At 37.9% G+C, this 17,450-nt stretch overlaps 2 protein-coding genes across 2 annotated transcripts; one reads left to right on the forward strand and one right to left on the reverse strand.

Annotated features, from left to right (window-relative positions):
- Positions 1–2,606: 2,606 nt before the first annotated feature.
- LOC109704655 (10 kDa chaperonin 1, chloroplastic-like) lies at positions 2,607–4,948 on the forward strand. Its single transcript, XM_020225420.1, has 5 exons — positions 2,607–2,844; positions 2,931–2,981; positions 4,236–4,301; positions 4,391–4,438; positions 4,802–4,948. The coding sequence occupies exons 1-5, from the start codon at positions 2,677–2,679 to the stop codon at positions 4,865–4,867; spliced, it is 399 nt and encodes a 132-aa protein (XP_020081009.1). The 5' UTR covers positions 2,607–2,676; the 3' UTR covers positions 4,868–4,948.
- A 783-nt stretch (positions 4,949–5,731) lies between these two features.
- Positions 5,732–7,287, reverse strand: LOC109704657 (peroxidase 60-like). The gene is made up of 4 exons (XM_020225421.1): positions 7,067–7,287; positions 6,524–6,703; positions 6,182–6,341; positions 5,732–6,096 (listed from the first exon to the last, which is right to left on the reverse strand). Exons 1-4 carry the CDS (start codon positions 7,280–7,282, stop codon positions 5,732–5,734), a joined length of 921 nt encoding a protein of 306 aa, XP_020081010.1. The 5' UTR covers positions 7,283–7,287.
- Between the last annotated feature and the right edge of the window lie 10,163 nt (positions 7,288–17,450).

Consider the following 17,450-nt stretch of genomic DNA (forward strand, 5'->3'; position numbering starts at 1 on the left):
CTTTATTACATTCTGATGAGGCAATTTGGCTTGCTTTGTTTTTTTTTTTCGTTTTTTCTGAGAAATTCTTTGCAGCGAGTTAATATACATTACACCCTTACAACATATATGAAAATTATTATTACTTCAGTATAGATATTCCTACTTTGCCTTATTAGCTAGTAAATAAAATAAATAAGGGATTGCCAAAAGCGCTTGGAGATAATAGGCGATTACCCGCTTAATTTGCACAATTACTAACTTGGCTAAGGGGACCGATTCTTAATTAATAAAACTCATTGGGCGGGGAAGGGGTGGGTAAATGGGAGCAGCAGTGGCGTAAAAGAATTTAGGTTCGGTAGGAGGGGGTGGGAGGGAAATTGAATGGCGTGGTTGCATTGGGGATGATGAGGAGAGAAGAGAAGAGAGGATGAGGAGGGGGGGAGGAGTAAAGAGATTTCAATTGCCTCTCAGATAAATAGCTCTCTTATGCGCTGCAGATGGTGCCCGCCACTGCAGGCACCTGCACCAAAATTTAGTCGTTTGAATGTGGAGTTGATGGGGTGAAGTGCCGCCTAGATCTCTCTCTCTCTCTCTCTCTCTTCTCTCTTCCTAGTATAATAGTAATATAGGTGAGCAGAGAGAAAAGTAGTAAAGTGGTCGGTGATATCCAAAAAGATGTTTGAGATGTAGTATATACATAAGCCAAGGGTTTGTTTCTCGTTGATCGGGGGTTGAAAAAGGAAAAGTAGGGGAAAAGAGGAAAGAAAAAAAATTTAAACCATAATTTCTCAGCACTAAAGTATGTTCCGCTCTCTACCCCAATTGTTTCAAGAGGAAAACATCGATCTTATGATGAAGGAGAGGCGACACATTGAATGCGTCGCAGTATGATTAATAATACCTGGACCGCATTGAAAACAGTCTCCTTGATTTTCACATCCTAATCAACCTCTGCTATACTACAATTTGCCAGCAGTTTCCAAATCGGGCCCAGAGAAATGGGTAATAAATGAAGATGAAAACCCAACTCTTAAGAAAAAATCGCTTTTCTATCACAAACAATAGCATGCCAACAACACACATCCTTGCTGGTAGTTTTCACCTCACCCCTCTTTTAGTTTTTTTCGTAACTTTTCTTTTTTTAGTGTCACCCCCTGTATGTCAATTTAAGTAATCAAAGAAACAAAGTCTTTGTTCAACAACAAAATGATTAATTTAAGAAGACCAAACCAACACGTTTACTTAACAATGGTCAAAGTGACTTGCTTATCAAAAGAGTAGCTATATAGATGATGTACTTAGTTTACCTACTTTCGTACGAATAGGAGACTCATTGGATCTTGGGTAAGCTACAGTAACCAAGAAACAACACATACATTTCTGTGCATGTACCAATTAATAGGCATAAGAAGGTATGCGCATGCTTCTACTAAACCATCTTCTTGAAGTGCCCTAATTTAAACAAGGCGACGAACATGCCAAACAATGAGATTGTGTTCTTAACTTGAAAACGACGACCGATTAGTTTGAATTTTTCTGTTCTACTGTAATAAAGCAGTAACCAGGTTGGGAAAGGAAAATTGAAAACATGAAACTGAGCAAGAAGTTATAGTTAATTAGATGAGCGACTTGGTGATCGATTTCAGCCAGTTAGCCGGCACGAGCACATGGTAGAGCTAGCACCGCAATGAGGACGTAACTATCGCCTCTACTCAGTCTACTGCTGTGTCGTTGTGTCGATAGCTCTAGTTAAAATGCAATAACATGCACTTGAATGAGGGGGACAATTGTGGTTTTTGTATTATTTTTCTCAACTACCAAAAAAGCCATCCGAATCAAATAAATCACCCTTCAAGGCCTTGGACCGGTCTATACATAGACTGCGTCATGCTCATAATTTCTTAGTAATGGCCTCTCCATCTGCTGCTTCCCTCACGGGTTAAGTTAAACTGAAAAAAAAAAAAAAACAAAAAAGGAAACTGAGAAAATTCTAATAGTCTCATCAACAATGATATATCATCCTTACAGTGATTAACACTAAAACAATGCATTTCTCTTTTTTTTAAGTTTTAATCATCAATCGTGTTATCCAAAAGATCAATCAAGAAGTATAGAATTAACAGATAAAAGAGGAGATGGGGACTCAGTTAAATGATAAAAACTGTCTCGGAGAAAGAAGGGTTTTGAATTAGCTGTAATACTATATTATTCTGAAAATAGATTTGATAGTACACCGGCTCAAAAATATATTTAACAAATCGAAGAATTAGCCACGTGTTTTGAAATTAGCCGCCACCATTTCAATGCGTCGGTAGTAGTCGGTGGCGAAAGGCCGCAAAATGCCGAACTATATTCAAATTAGGTCAGCTATATTCGGCGGCGAAAGCTCCGAAAATGCCGAGTTAAGCTGAAACTAGGGCCACGATTAATCCATTTGTGGGCGCGGGCCCCACAAGGGATCCGCCAACTTTGTCAAATTCGGGCCTGAATTGAATGGGCTAACCCAAGATTTGGAACGGCCCAAAGAGTTGTGGACCCAAAGAATGGGCTTTTCTCTCCTCCTATCGAACCTTCTAGAAACCCGGCCGATCCTCCTCGAAGCTCCCTTATATCGTCGATTAGGATGCTGCTTATTTTTCGCTGCAGCGAAAAGCACTTCTTATCCCTCGTCGCACATTTCTCTCTGTCTCTCTAATGGCGGCTTCTTCTTCCTCCTTCCTCACCGCCGCTACAAAACCCTTATCCCAGTCCTTTCAAACCCTAGCTTCTCCCCCGTCCTCTCTCTCCTCTCCTCGCTCTCTCCCCGTTCCTCGCCGCCGCAGCGCCCTTCGCGTCGCCGCACGAAAATGGGAGCCCTCGAAGGTGTCGCTCTCTCTCTCTCTCTCTCTCTCTCTCTCTCTCTCTCTCTCTCTCTCGGCTTCTAATGGCGTGTCTTATTCCTTATATAGGTGGTTCCTCAAGCCGATAGAGTGCTTGTTCGACTCGAGCAGCTTCCGGAGGTCTCGATCTTCATCCTTTATCTCTTTTCCTTTTTAGTTTTTGCAGATATATGACCTATATTTGTAGATTTTGATAGCTTGCACTATTTCTTACTCTTTAACCGCTTTCGATTAAGTAGGATTCTTAATTAATCTGAATATTTCACTTTTTGCTGTTCTTTTTCTCTGATAACCGATAAGGAATAAGCTATATGCCTATGTTCATTCTGTTATCTGATCAACAGTAAAATTAGTACATTCAGAGTACTGTAGATAAATATTTCTTTAAATTTTGGAACTTCCCGAGTGTCTGAACAGCTTAAGAAGGAAGTAGGTATTAGCTACTATTGCATTAAATTCCTATTTAGTTAAACAAATTGCTGAAAAAGGTTGTTGATGGATTTTGAATCAAGTGGCCTGATGATAAATGTAATGAATATAAATTGGACCAATTGATTTAAGACAACTGCGAAAAGATGTTGTTTGCGTTGACAACAACCTAAAAGGTCGCACACAGTTTTAGCAATGTGCTTATGATGGACAAAATTTTGTATTATGGGTTGTTGATTATGTTCTTTTTATTTAGGGTAGAGAAAAAGAAGATGATAGTACTAGTTAATGTGCTAGTTAATACTCTTTATTGTAAAGATGTAAGGTAGCCAATTATGCCCTTAAAAGTTGATATGCGATTAGCTGGTAAGGAGGATGAACGAGTATATGAGTCTCCCCGGCTAATAAGATGAAAGAATAAGAGCAATGGCCATATAAGAACAATCTTTAAAAGAAGTCACTTTGAGAAATTGGGTTTCCTCTTAGTCCACTTTATCTGCAAGAAAATATGAAACAAATTTTAATATTTTTGTAGGTACTGACTGCATACCTGCCATAGCATCTTAAGATTTTCTTCATAAATATGCACATGGATCTGGATGAGGTTTAATAGTGTGAACTGAAATGGTTGTTCAGAAAAGTTGGGACTTCTCTAAATCGTCGGCAATAGACTGCTTTCTATATACATAAAAGTATTTCAGAGTCTGAGCTGTATGGACATGCTGTATCAAATTTTCTTTAGACATATCAGATATGCAAAGGAAGTATGTACTACGTATCTGTGAAGTAGCCGGTGTGTATCTATCCGATAGGATATCCTCTTTGGGCAGATCTAGAGAATTGAATTATCCATGTATGAGAGGCAACTGAATGGTGTTTTCAAGTGGTACATTTATGGATGGCAGTTTGTTGCTTGTTCTAAGAATATGATGTTCGTTTCAACAGAAATCTTCTGGTGGAGTTCTGTTGCCGAAATCTGCTGTTAAATTTGAGCGGTACCTGATGGGCGAGGTGAGGCACAACAAGAAAAATCATTTATGCAGGATTGCTATGCTGTAAAAGGCTTTATGACTCAAAATGTCCTATATTGTCTTTTGCAGATTCTCTCAGTGGGTGCTGATGTAGGTCAAGTGGAAGCTGGAAAGAAGGTAAACTTGTCAATCTTCTTTTCTCTCTTGTTAATCATCTGGTTATACTGATGCTTGTTGCGAAAAATTTTGCATCCTATTCTTTTCCTAAACTTTTAGCCTTACTTGGATTTAGTGTGCTTAATGGGATCTGACTAACCTATATCCAAATGAAGTAATATATCATCAAATATGCCATTAGCATGCAAGTTCAAGCGCTACTTCAATCATCCTTAAGTTTGCTAGAACATATGCTGTGAATATTCGAATTCCATGGTAGACATCTATTGATTTCTGATTGTTTCCACATTCCCACCGAGGAGACCTTTATTTTCCCTCTTGAGAGTTTTCTAATCTTGTGTTTGTGTGCTTTTGCCATCGCAGGTTTTATTTTCAGATATCAACGCATATGAGGTATGTATTCTGAGAACAGAAAAGGAATTACTATAAATTGGCTTTGCTTCCTAATGCAGTATCAACCCATCTGAACAATCTAGAAATGTATCTGTGTTCTGATGAAGCTATTATAGTTTTTTTTTTTTGTTGACCCCGTCTTTGTGCTAGTCTGTTAGGTGGATCTTAAGCCGACAGAGAACACTTGGCTTTTGCCGGGGGAGATCTCCTTGCTGTATCGAATAAAATTATATACTATCAAACTTCTTGTATTAGGTTATCTTCTAATTGCGGTCGTGTTGAGGCGATGTATCTTATTGCTCATGAAACTCTTGTAAAAAGCGGGAGGCTTCAGCGATTATGTAATGGGATATTTGCTTAGCACTGGAAGATTTTGGTGGACCTAAATGGTTCAAATGCGCATTACGAACTGTAATTGCTCCATATAAGCGTCATTAGCCAGTACAAAGAGACTTTGTTCTGAAAAGGTATGTGAATAAAAATGAAGCAACATTGAAGTGAATTCTCTGTCAATGTACCCAAATTAAATTAAAACGTCTCCTTTCTTATTGAATAGACTAATCGATACACTGGCGAAATAGTATTAATCACAATTAACACTGCCTGCGTCGTTAACTCCTCGCCAGCAGATTAACAATTTACCGTAAGTTATTCTTCAACCAATATGTTGTAGCGCCCCACAAACATTTCTTCACTTAAACAACTAAATGAAGAAAAATAGATAAGAGTAATGCACAACATCGAACCAACCGAAGAGGGGCTAGATGAAAATTACGAAAGTCGGTGAGAAAGATAAAAGACCAATAACTTCGTGGGCTAAGGATTATGGCGGATATTGGAAAGAAGAGGTTCTCAGTTCACTCTGCCGGCGAGGTTTTTCCGTATTTGCCCCTGGTTCCGTTAGACCTGAACGCACCCATTTTGACCAGGGCCTTGACCAATTGGGTGAGGAAGAGTCCAATTGTTACCGGCCAATTGTTGGACTATGGGCTTAGTGGTGGGGTCCAACGCTAGGGCCTGATCAATGGGGAGGATCCCTCTCTTCCTGAGGAGCTGGTTGTAGTAGCTGTTGTCGACTTTGAGGACGCTGGACGGGTCGTCGAGGAAGACGAAGTTGTCGAAGGTCTGGCCAATCGGGCACGCCACGTTCTGGAGTACCATCACGTAGAACGGGTCCATGTTCGGCTCCGGCTTGCCCGACCCGTTCCAGTTATAGAGACGGTTGTTGACGATGGAGCAGTGAGTGACTCCCACTGTGTGAACACCTGCGTCGAAAAAGTATTGTCTGAATACAGTTGTTTAAAATAATAATTATATTGAATATTGAATTCCCTTATTAACAACTTTTACCTAGTAGAAGAACCATGTCACGGGTACCGAACCCTCTCTGAGCGTAGAATTGGATTGCAGCGGCAACGGAAATCTCGGGAGCCGGGAGATTGACTAGTGAAGCTTGCGACACCGTCCCATCCCTCCTTCCTAGTTGCACCTCATACTTTTGGCCCCCAGCCTAATTACTTAATTAATTAGTTGATTCACACCAACAAACAATTAATCAATATTTAAAACCTACTCTAATCTCGTAGTATGTAATCATCACTTATATACAGATCGATTACAAGCAAAAATAAAAATAAACGGTACGACATGTATAATGGAGATAGCTTAAATTAAATATTTCTGTATAGTTACCAATACGACGGCGTCCCTGGTTGCAGCGATGATGATATCGGCGCACGAGACCACGCCGGGGCAGGCCGACTCCAAGGCCGCCTTTATTTGATCGATGAGGTCGTAGCCGAACACCGTCAGGTTCGGGAATGCGGTTTTCTCGCTCGTCGGCCCGTCCAAGAGCAACGACGCGTCGCAACCCTGCACAAAACAATTCATCCGGCAATATTTCTTCAATATATATATATATATATATAGAGTTGAGTTATGATATTTTTACAAGTATCACCATCATCGTGCTATTAGATTTTAAGTCATTGGATCTACTTTTTTATTATTAATAGCCCTTGGATTAAACACTATTCCACCTACCACCACCTACCATCACCTACCACCATCATCTCAACCTCACATCTCTCCATCCAAGGGCTAAAAACACACAAGTATCACCCCCATGATACTTTTACAAGCATTCTAACCCTACTCTATATATATATATATATATATATATGGCTTTGTCTAACGGAATCGAAACATGCGAACATAGAACGTGCAGAGACGTACGCGAACGAAGCAATCGTGGAACTGCAGCCGCAGGAGGCCCGCGACGATCTTTTGGTCTCCGAACCAACTCGCGGTCACGATGTTTCGGATGATGGTCTCAACATCCTGGTTCTTACACTTGCCCTTGTAGAATCCATACTGCAAGCTAGCCTGGCACGACACGGCGAGGTTCAGCGCGAGCAGGGCAAAGATCACAGCCGCTCCGCGGGACACCATCTTTGCCTTTTCACGCCGCCTACACGAATAATGTAGAGTTGTTTGAAGCTCAGTGTGGAAGAACATCGTCTGGGCCAACCCTATTTATACTGTGGAATAACATATAGTGTTACATTCATGGAGATCACGTTTAGGATGCTAGAAACAGTTTTGTGTAAAGATGGACGGTTGAGATTAAAGCATTACAAGTTGTATGGTGGATCTGTGAGTTGACTAAAACAACTAGTTACATAATAAGGGTACTGAATAGTGAATAGTGCCATGCTAATTTAATTAATAACGAGTCAAATGCTTATATCTTGCTGTGCTTTGTAGAAAAGCATGAAAATACTCGACTATGCTAAGCTATACTATTTTTTTGGCTACTTCGTGGAAGTACATTACCAATGTTTGCGCTTAAAAATATGACAAAATATAAAGCTCTTAAAAAAAAAGAAATAAAAAAGAGGCCAAAGATAAGACTTAGATCATGTCATAGATCATGAATAAGATTTTGTTTGGTTAAAATGGGTTTGCAGTTTTTTGGTATTTTGGTAGCTGAGTTTTAAGTAGAGATTGTTAACTTCCAATCCCAAATTAGGATTATTTGAGGACTTATACAAAGAAATTAAAGTGTACAAATTAATTTGTTCGGTGATGGTTTAAATTTGTAGGGAAATATATAGAAATTTAAGTTATTTGTGTGTTAGATGAATTGTTAACATCCTAATAAAACTTAATTTGAAACGGCTATTTATGTAAAGTTACTGTATATAATCTTTCATATACTTATTCTATCGAATTATTTGCTCCAAGAAGAACAATAAAAGAGAGTTGGCCACGAATTGGACACCAAAATATTTTTTAAATTTTTTAAGTTACGAGGATTTTTGACCGTATGCAAATTTCGTTGTTTTCTTGTTATTATTACAATAATAATAATTACTATTATTGTGAGTTGTTTTCTGTCCCAACTCGTTTTTGCAATTAATAATAAACTAATCCATGCTACGTAACGAAAATTTTTAAATAAATAATTTATAAATAACAAATTATTTTTATTTATAAAATAAATTCTTTAACAAATGCGAAAAAATCATCAGAAGAAAAAAAAGTAAATACTTTAGTACAACATACCTGACTTTATTAAATGCATAAACCAACCGAAACAGGAAATTTAAAAAAAAAAGAAAAAAATATAAACTTTACTGTGTAGGCAAGTTTTTAGTAACTAAAATAGAAGGAACTGGTTTTGTTTGGTTTTACAATTTTTGTATTTAACTCAATTATGAAGCGGTTATTCAATTTCTTTACTACTTAGGTTTTGTTTGGGATCGTGGAAAGATTGCATTACGTGCGGTAGGAAAGGATGATAGAAAAATATTCTATTTATTTCTATGCATAATATTACGTTCCGCATATTGCGATTAGTTAGTTACAATATATTTTCTACTGTTTCATCGGAGAATGCAGAAGCATATTCCTATATATTTTTTCCTCAACTTCATTTTATTTAATAGCGTTAGATAAACCTCAATACCAAACTAAGCCTTAGAAATATCGAAGTTATTTTTCTGACAAAAACATATCGTCAAAACTATAACAATTTTACTAAATAGCAGGTAAAAAAAAAAAAAAAAAAGATAATAATTTAAGAAGAGAAAGCCAAAAAAGAATTCAATAAAGAAATCAGTACATTGGGATGAAAATATTGACAATCAATAATAAAATATTTTGTAAGCTTTCGAATAATTAATATACTTTTTCTAGAAACATTGAAAATTATTTTAACTTAAACTTAGTCATTGTCATTTAATAAATAAAAAAATAATTCTCATTTAATAAATAATAAAATGGGCCCACATTTCTTTATTGAGTCTATTTTCAAAGATGGGGATAAACAAAGCATTCCCATCTAATAAATTTAATAAATAAAATAAAATGGTGGGCCCCACATTCCTGGAGTTAAGGAGAAGGCTTCAAAAGATTCTCAACTAGTAAGTTTGTAAATAAAACATATTTTAATTTTAATGTGTTAGAATAAGGACACTGTTTTAATTTAAAAATAGGAAAATATATGTAAAGATGAAAAATTATTATACAGTGACATGTTCGAATCGGATCCAGAGCGTGATACAGAAGTGAACAAATCTTGAATTATTAATCTTTTTAGAACCCGCAAAATATTAAACCCGTTACTCCGTACCCGACCCATATGGCCATATCCTACTCAGATTAGCCCACGTAAATTTCATTGGGAGCCCAATAGGCTTACTATGGCCCAATTTTCTTCCTCATTCTGTAGCTCAATTAGTAGTCCAAACCTGTATATTTTTTATTTTTTTTTTCACAAAAAAAAATCTTTATTTTCATCTTAAAATTAAAACCTGCTACAATGTTTGGAGAAACAATTATTAGGCTTAGTTTGGTATTGAGATCTATCTAACACTATTAGATTGAATGGAGTTGAAAAGAAACATATAAGGATATATTTCTGCGTTTTTCAATAAGACCGCAGAAAATATATCGTAACCAACTAACCGCAATATGCGGAACGCAATATTATATACAAAAATATTTTTCCATTGTCATTTCTCACCATACGTAACGCAATCTTTCCGCAATCCCAAACTAAGCCTTAATCGACCAAACTTTTTGCGCTTTGCAAACATTATTAATTTCCTGTTCTCTCCTGCAGTAACATTTCTCATTGTGAAATTTCCTGTTCTCTCCTGCAGTAACATTTCTCATTCTGAAATTTTTATTCAGAGAGTTGGAATAAATGAAGAAGGAAAAAGATAATACAAATAACGGAAACATACGTCATATAAGACTCACGACTCATTGCAGTTATCAGATGAATATCTCAGTTCTTTTGCACGTCGACAATTTTATGCCATATAACATAGGCATCCTACATCGTCGGAAGATGCACAATGAAATAAGCAGAATTTATTAATTAATTTGATCGAAATCAACCACAAGTTCATGAAACCACAAATTAAATTTCACAAATCAAAACGCGAAGACCCCAGTAATACAGAAAGAATAAGCAAAACAGAGCAAATTAATTTCAAATGCCAAATTTCGCTGGAACGATTATCAATTAACCGCTCGGCAATTTTTTCTGATCTGACCCTGGGTTCCGGTCAAAACCTGGTTCGAGCCCAACTTGACCAGGGCATTGTTGAACAAGGGCGGGAACAGGTTCGTGGAGGCCAGGAGCTGAACGATCCACCTCGTCGACGGGTCCGAAGCCAGGGCTTGGTCGATCGGGAGCACCCCGCGGTTCTGCATCAGTTGCCTGTAGTAGCTGTTGTCGACCCTGTTAACACTCGTCGGGTTCTGGTCGAGGTCGACGATGTTATCGGTTGACGACTGTGGGGGACATATTTGTTTAAGGTCGTTGAGCAGCGCGGTGTTCATGCTCGGGTCCGGTTTGCCCGAACCGTTGAAGTCGTAGAGTCGACCGTCGACGAAAGAACAGTGTGTGACTCCAACAGTGTGAGCACCTGAATCGTGATATCCCGCTTAAGCTCGAGCCATGGGCCCCTAGGAGATCTCAGCTGGACGTCCGTACGTTCGAACAAGTAGTGGTTCTAGTCTAAAAGGTCGGCGTGCGAAAAATACATTAAAATAAAGCAGCCAACTCAACTTATATATTCTCCACTAGCAAACAATAAATTGTTGCTCTACTGCTCTACAATTGACTCTCGCCAGTATTAAGAACTCGAATATTATTTTACCGACGGATGAACTTTCGAAGATTCAAACGGCGCCATCTATTCGACACTTCCGCTAGGATCACATCATTCATCTTAAAACACGAGATTCATTTGCCACCAACGCAATTATAATTATAATTCGGAGACAACCACAGTAACTCTCATCAATCCAGTTTTGAAAGTCATGATAAGTTCGTTATTAATGAGATGGTCAACCTAGTTTCAAAAAAAAAAAAAAAAAAGCGAGAACTTCTTTCCACCTTGTCAAAAAAAGAAAAAAGAAAAATTTATACCACCAGCTACTAATTGTGTGTTTTGTGAAGTGACCAACAAACAAATGTCATCTGTGAATACTCACCTTTTAAGATTCACGAGCTAAAAGAGTTTTAAATTTTTTGGGGAGTTTGTAGAGAGAATCATACTGAATGTTTAGCGAGTTTGGAGAGAATTATACTGTACATGGCATTGATTTAATACCTGCCTGAGCGCGTTAGACTGTACGCTAAACTGCTTATATTGAATGGACATGCAAACCATTGACTGAGAAGTCTCACCTCCATAAATGACTAGTTAGCACATCAAACTCCTAGACTTTGGGGACGTTTCCTCCTCGTCCTTAGTTCACTTACAAAACCTCCGTCATTTAATGTAGTAACCGTGGACATATTTCTTTTTACCCCAAACCAAGACCCTGAGTCTTCCCTACCTTTAGTTTGCACCGTATGGTAGTCGGAGCGACGGTTAAAAAGATTGTTTATATTACCCATTGTTTGTATCAATCGTCGTTATTCCTGGAAACTTTATCAATCAACAATGGGTTTAGGTCCCCTGAAAAAGCTATGTGTGCGTATTAACGATTTTCGTGAACAGGTAGTATGGTGTAAATTAAGGGTAGAGAGGTGTGTTGGTTTCAACTATCACCCTGATTCTGACTTTTACTTAATTTTCAAATTATGGTATTGCGTTGTTTAATTTGAAAGACCCCGAATTTCAATTCGGGCACGTTCTTAAATCCCTGATTCCCATGACATTAAATGGAAGGTTTTTCGTCATGGTAGAGAACCTCTTCGATCGAGATATCTCGACCGTCAGAGGGACATATAACCTACAGGTCGTTTTGTTACGGTATGAGATTCGCCGTATCTATTTTATCTCCAGCGAACAGGGGCGACGTAGAGCGTCTTGTTACTATTCGTCGTCGTGAACTTATTCTTTGTTCAAGTTGTTTGAAGCAGACGTTTATATTACAGCTTATATCTAACATGACGTAGCGTCTTTTCTTTTTTTTTTTTCTTTTTTCTTTTTTTTTTAGTCAGTACACGTCCCTTCTAAGTAGATGTAAGTTTGGTTTGTCCTGAACGTTGCATGGAAGTAGAAAACCCTACAAACCAACCAGGTAGTTTTCAACTACCTCACGTCGATACAGTGACCTTGACGTGGCGTTATAATGGTTATAGTAAGTTCAGTTATTCAAGCGTATTCCTTCATACTAGTATTTCATAGTTTATTACGAGTTCGTTTTCCGATTCCCGGACAAACCTACAGTCTTGTTTATGAAGAAGCCATACTCTTAAAAATTCACACTACTGCTTCTTAGTAAATTACGAATTCCTTTCTGAATTTTGGACAAGTATCTAATCCTGTTCAATATACCGTCATTAAACAGGACAAACCTCTAAAAAGTAAACAATATCGTCGATGGATGATAGATATTCTACGAAATATGCCTATAATGTACGTTACGTCAACTTCTGTAAAAGGACGACCCTGGTAGGTAACTAATATCGTACGATGAATTCATTTGTTTCTGCACCACTTGATCTATAAGCACAGAGATCTGTTTGGGAGCTCGAGTGACCCTTTCTAGGATACTCAGGTAGAGTTCGGCTCTTTTTTTCCGGTTAGAATTCTCTTGTTTAACGAACTTTCTGGTGCTCATTTGTGTCTTGTATTTTTCACTAAGTAGAGTTTTGGAGCTACTTCTTTAATGTTTATGTCACATTTCGTGATTTTTTGTACTCTGACCAGTTGAACGGACGTTAAGGTACTGTTCCGCCTTTACTAACTGCTAAATTCGCGTATGGATCTTATACATTAAATTCTTTGCATAATTGTCGTCCAGTTCATATTTCCCTCTTTGTATGTTATTCTAACATTTTTCTGTTTATTACTTGATCGACTTTTCTATCTTCTTTTATTTACTGTCATCGAAATGAACGTAATACATTAGTCTCGTTAAAGTCTTCATGTGTTGGTGGTTTCGACCTTTGCTACAATACACCGATGACTTTATCTTATAGTACAGTTCTGAGTTGTGTACCAAGAAAGTTTAGATACTTATATAACAAAAATTTTAGTTTTCCCTGTTTTTTCAGTAGTGTCAGGACTTCTGAAGTAAGTGACGTAGTACTAACTTTCTCTGTTTACTAAGTCATTTAGTTTGGTTATAACATGTTTAATTGATAATTCTACCAATGGTTAATCTGTTTCTATATACGCCGTATTCAGTCATGTGATCGAGTTTGGCTTTAGTCCTTAAACTATAGGTACGGAGGGGGGGGTTGGGGGGTAGGGGAGGTTTTCGTTAAACAAAAATAAGGTCTGTTTTGCGTAAAAAGTCTATTATATGAACTATTACCTCACGAATTCTAGATAGGTTACTTTATTATGTGGTTGTTACTCTTCTTCTAGTAGGAATGAGTCTGGCTACGTAGAGACTATAACTGAAGTCGGGTAGGTATGTTAGACGCTCCCAACCGGTTTAAGGTTAAACATTAACGTAAACAACTTGTTAACCACGTCTAGGAGGAAAGTTATTAACCAATGATAGGGCACTTTAAAATAGTTCTCTAGACTGTTATAGTATTTTAAGAAAGGACTTTATATCTTCGTGTCTAAAGATAATCACCTTATTGGTAAAATTCTTAAGAAAAAAATTTTTACAAAATGTTATTGTGTTTTTTGGACAAAGTGGTAACTGTATAACTTCATGTCGTATCGACAGGTTTTTTTGTAAATAACAATAGCGGTATTATAGAAGAGATGGTTGGTTCGGTATGAATACCTGGAAGACAACTTAGTGGGATAGATTATAATGAAAGATACAAAGTCAGGAAGTTCTAATTAAAGTTTGTAAGTTGCTTCGTTTTTTTTTACTGCGTAAAGAGTGTCCCTTTTTTTGTTTAAGAACTAAAGGGTACGGGTTTGACAGAATGAATCCGGGTTACTGGGATTACAAACTGCATACTTGAGTTAATGCACGAGTTTTATAGTTATAAATTTCATTTATCGATCGTTTTTAAATAAAGCTAGTATATATAATGCACGATACCGGTTCCTGAAGTGTCACTGAGTCACTGAGACATTGCTGGCTGTTTGATCCTTCATATTCTCGATGTAGGCTCATCTGTTACTGAATAAACTTTATTATAAGTTTGGTCGACTTTCTTCGTTAAAGTTGTTTTATCTTACCTTGTTTCTCTATCTATCGTTAACTGAATTCGACAATGGTTTTCTCTTTTCCGTGTTTAAGATGGGTTCATCGTTTTGTACTGTTCTTGAGGTTATACTGTTTTAGATGTGTTTCGAAGGTTATCGATTGTTGTTCTCTCCTTGATTTTCTCCGAGTGTTCCAGAGAGAGTACCTTGTTTTCTAGGAAAGGTTCCAAAGGTAGACAAAGGGGTTCTCGCGGAGAGATTACCGTCCCTGTGTAGAGTCTGGTGGTATTAAAAATCTTAGAGGTTCTTGGATTGTCTTCATGTGTTTTTTTTTAAGTAGGGTAGAATAAACTGGTTGTTTTCGTAAACAATTAAGTACTAGATGTCAGAAGGTAGTCTCATCTGTCCTGTTTTTGGTTACGTATGATCAGTTATTACAATATCGTTATAGTTTCATGAAGAAAAGGTAGTATTAAACCTAAGAATCTAACAGTTATTTTTTTTGAAAAATAGCGGAAGCCGTAATCCTCCACCTAGGGAAAGGGTAGACAGAATAAAAAAAAAAGGTTAAAGGTAATAGAGAGAAGAACAACAGACTATTTGGATTTTGGGATCCAAAATAGTTCCTAGTCTAAAGAGTTTGGGAAAACGGCTATTTAGACGAGGCCCTTAGGTAATTTTAAGTCGTTCTTTTGTTATAAATCAACGTTCTTGGTGGCTGTTGTATCATTCCCAAAGGGTTAAAGGCTTAGGTTTTAGTAGTAGCTTGAAGAGTTGCTAAGATTGATAAGTGATCGTTTCTCGTTAAGTAAGGTTTCTTTGTACAGTTGCGCTGTTAACGGTTTTGTTTAGCGTTTAAGGTAATGCTAAATCCTAGTCTGAGCTAATCTTTAGTATATCGCACTCTTAGTTTCTTCATTTATTCTTTTTACTGATTAGCTAGCCTCAAAGGTCCTGGACTTCCGCGGGCTAATACCTCCTCCGCAACCTCTTAACCCTTTCTTCAGCCCTAACCTCTAGCAGGGTAGCGGGGTAGAGCAGAGAGTGGGAGGCTATGGAGACGACTTTGAAGGAATAGCAGCGGAGGTACGGCTTCCGCGCGAGGGCTGCGGGCTCTCTAGGACTACTACTACAGCTAGATCCCAAAGAGGTCCCAAAACCCTGCTGCTGCTTCCATCCCAATCCCAATCCCAAACTCTCCAACCACCCTCCGTCCTTCCCTCCCTCCACAGCCACCAAGGCAAAGCCTAAAACTAGGCACTTTTGCTGAGCTAACGCTGCTTGAGTCGAATAAATATCAACATCAACACCTACAGCCTTTTCTGGTTCGAGCAGTAACTTGGCCCTTTTCGTTAGGCCAGGCCAAAAAAAGGGGGGGTTTATTTCGATGAGGAGATTGTTCGATGTGGAAATTATAATATTTAAAAAAACTTATGATTTTCACAGTGTGTGGAAACATAAATACCTGTTTTTTATTAAATCGGTCAGCTATTAAATAATATTAACTCTGCTTAAAATCTCTCTAACGATAAATATATACCAAGTAAAATTACGTAAAATTAGCTCCGTAGACTCATTGTTCTATGACGTTAATTATTAATTTGGATTATGAAACTGATTATGATGAATTATATATGAAGTCGATATTAGGTGGGAGAACCAACATATAACCAAGATGAAACTGCTAAACGTAATTATTGCATATAATTCAAATGAAATCAAAGCTAGTTGCAACCGGATTTACACAATTAATTAAGTTAATCCAGTTGTATTAGACTACTTAGAGAGGTTGAGTAATATATACATATATTGACCGTTTTTTAATAAGTTCCCTAACTAAACCAACGACACGTGTGCAACTTTAACGTCCAAGTACTTGGGTTTGCTGCACGAGTGGTAAAAACGTGCCTAACCTTGTTTAAAATTCAATCGAAGGGGAATATTTATCCGAGTTCTTGTTCGGTACGTACATTTTAAGGACGTCGACATTTCTCATCGATATCCTCTATGTACCTCGTGGACTACGCTCGGCGCTGGCAGCATCGAGAGGAGCAGGAGTCGGAGCCGTGCCGTACGGTGCCACGCAACGTTATGCCCAAGATATCGCCCTTTACACCAATGTTCCTACACCTCCGCTATTAGGTTCCACACCAGTCGCGGGCGAAGCGCTCTCTGGGGTGGTAGCAGCGGCGAGAGGAGGCAAACGTCAAGGTGCTAACGAAGCAGAACCATTAAGCAATGGTTATCATATGATTTTTTATCGAACAATCATTTAGTGTGGCAACCGATGACTCGAACAACTTCTCAGATAATCAAATCGATGATGTAGTAGACATTCTCTTGCGTACCATTAATTCATGTAGTATTAGAATCTTACTATATTTTTGGTTTAATTTCAAACTACTTGATTCAGGTATATAAAAATAGAAGTCAGGGGAAAGTACTGATGAGTTTGGTATGATATGAACCACTTAGTACAAATACTTCCCTACGCTGCGTAGCTATGAAAACCTGCCCGGCAGCTCGCTCTTTTGCCGTAAGGGCTTGAACTCGCACGCTCCTATGCTGAACTAGCTGCTTTAGTTCCGTCGCCAGCTCCGGCGGACGGGCCCGCAGCAGAGTACACGGCTGTAGTATTAGCGTCGTCACTCTCTGCGTCATCGGAACCATATATATATATATATATATCGTATTTGTTCAACTAATCTTGATATTGATACTAAAGTGACCTATTATTATTTAGTTAATTTTGACACCTAAAAAAAAAAGAAAAAAACTTGTTTCCGGCCCCCTTACGGCATAGTCCACGGTTACCCCTCCTCTCTACCCTGGCAACCCGAGCGTAGTTTACACCAGGAAGGGAGAGGGAAATACAGGCATGTTGTTCGAGAAGTTTAAATAGTTGTTTTCCCGAAGTTACACAAGCTGTACCAAGAAGTTGAACCATGATGCAAAAATGTTTTCACATTTATGCATTTATCTGGTAAAACACTTTGGTTTTTGTACTAATAATAATAATAATAAAA

This window comes from Ananas comosus, unplaced genomic scaffold (genome assembly GCF_001540865.1).
Source record: "Ananas comosus cultivar F153 unplaced genomic scaffold, ASM154086v1, whole genome shotgun sequence".
NCBI lineage: Eukaryota > Viridiplantae > Streptophyta > Magnoliopsida > Poales > Bromeliaceae > Ananas > Ananas comosus.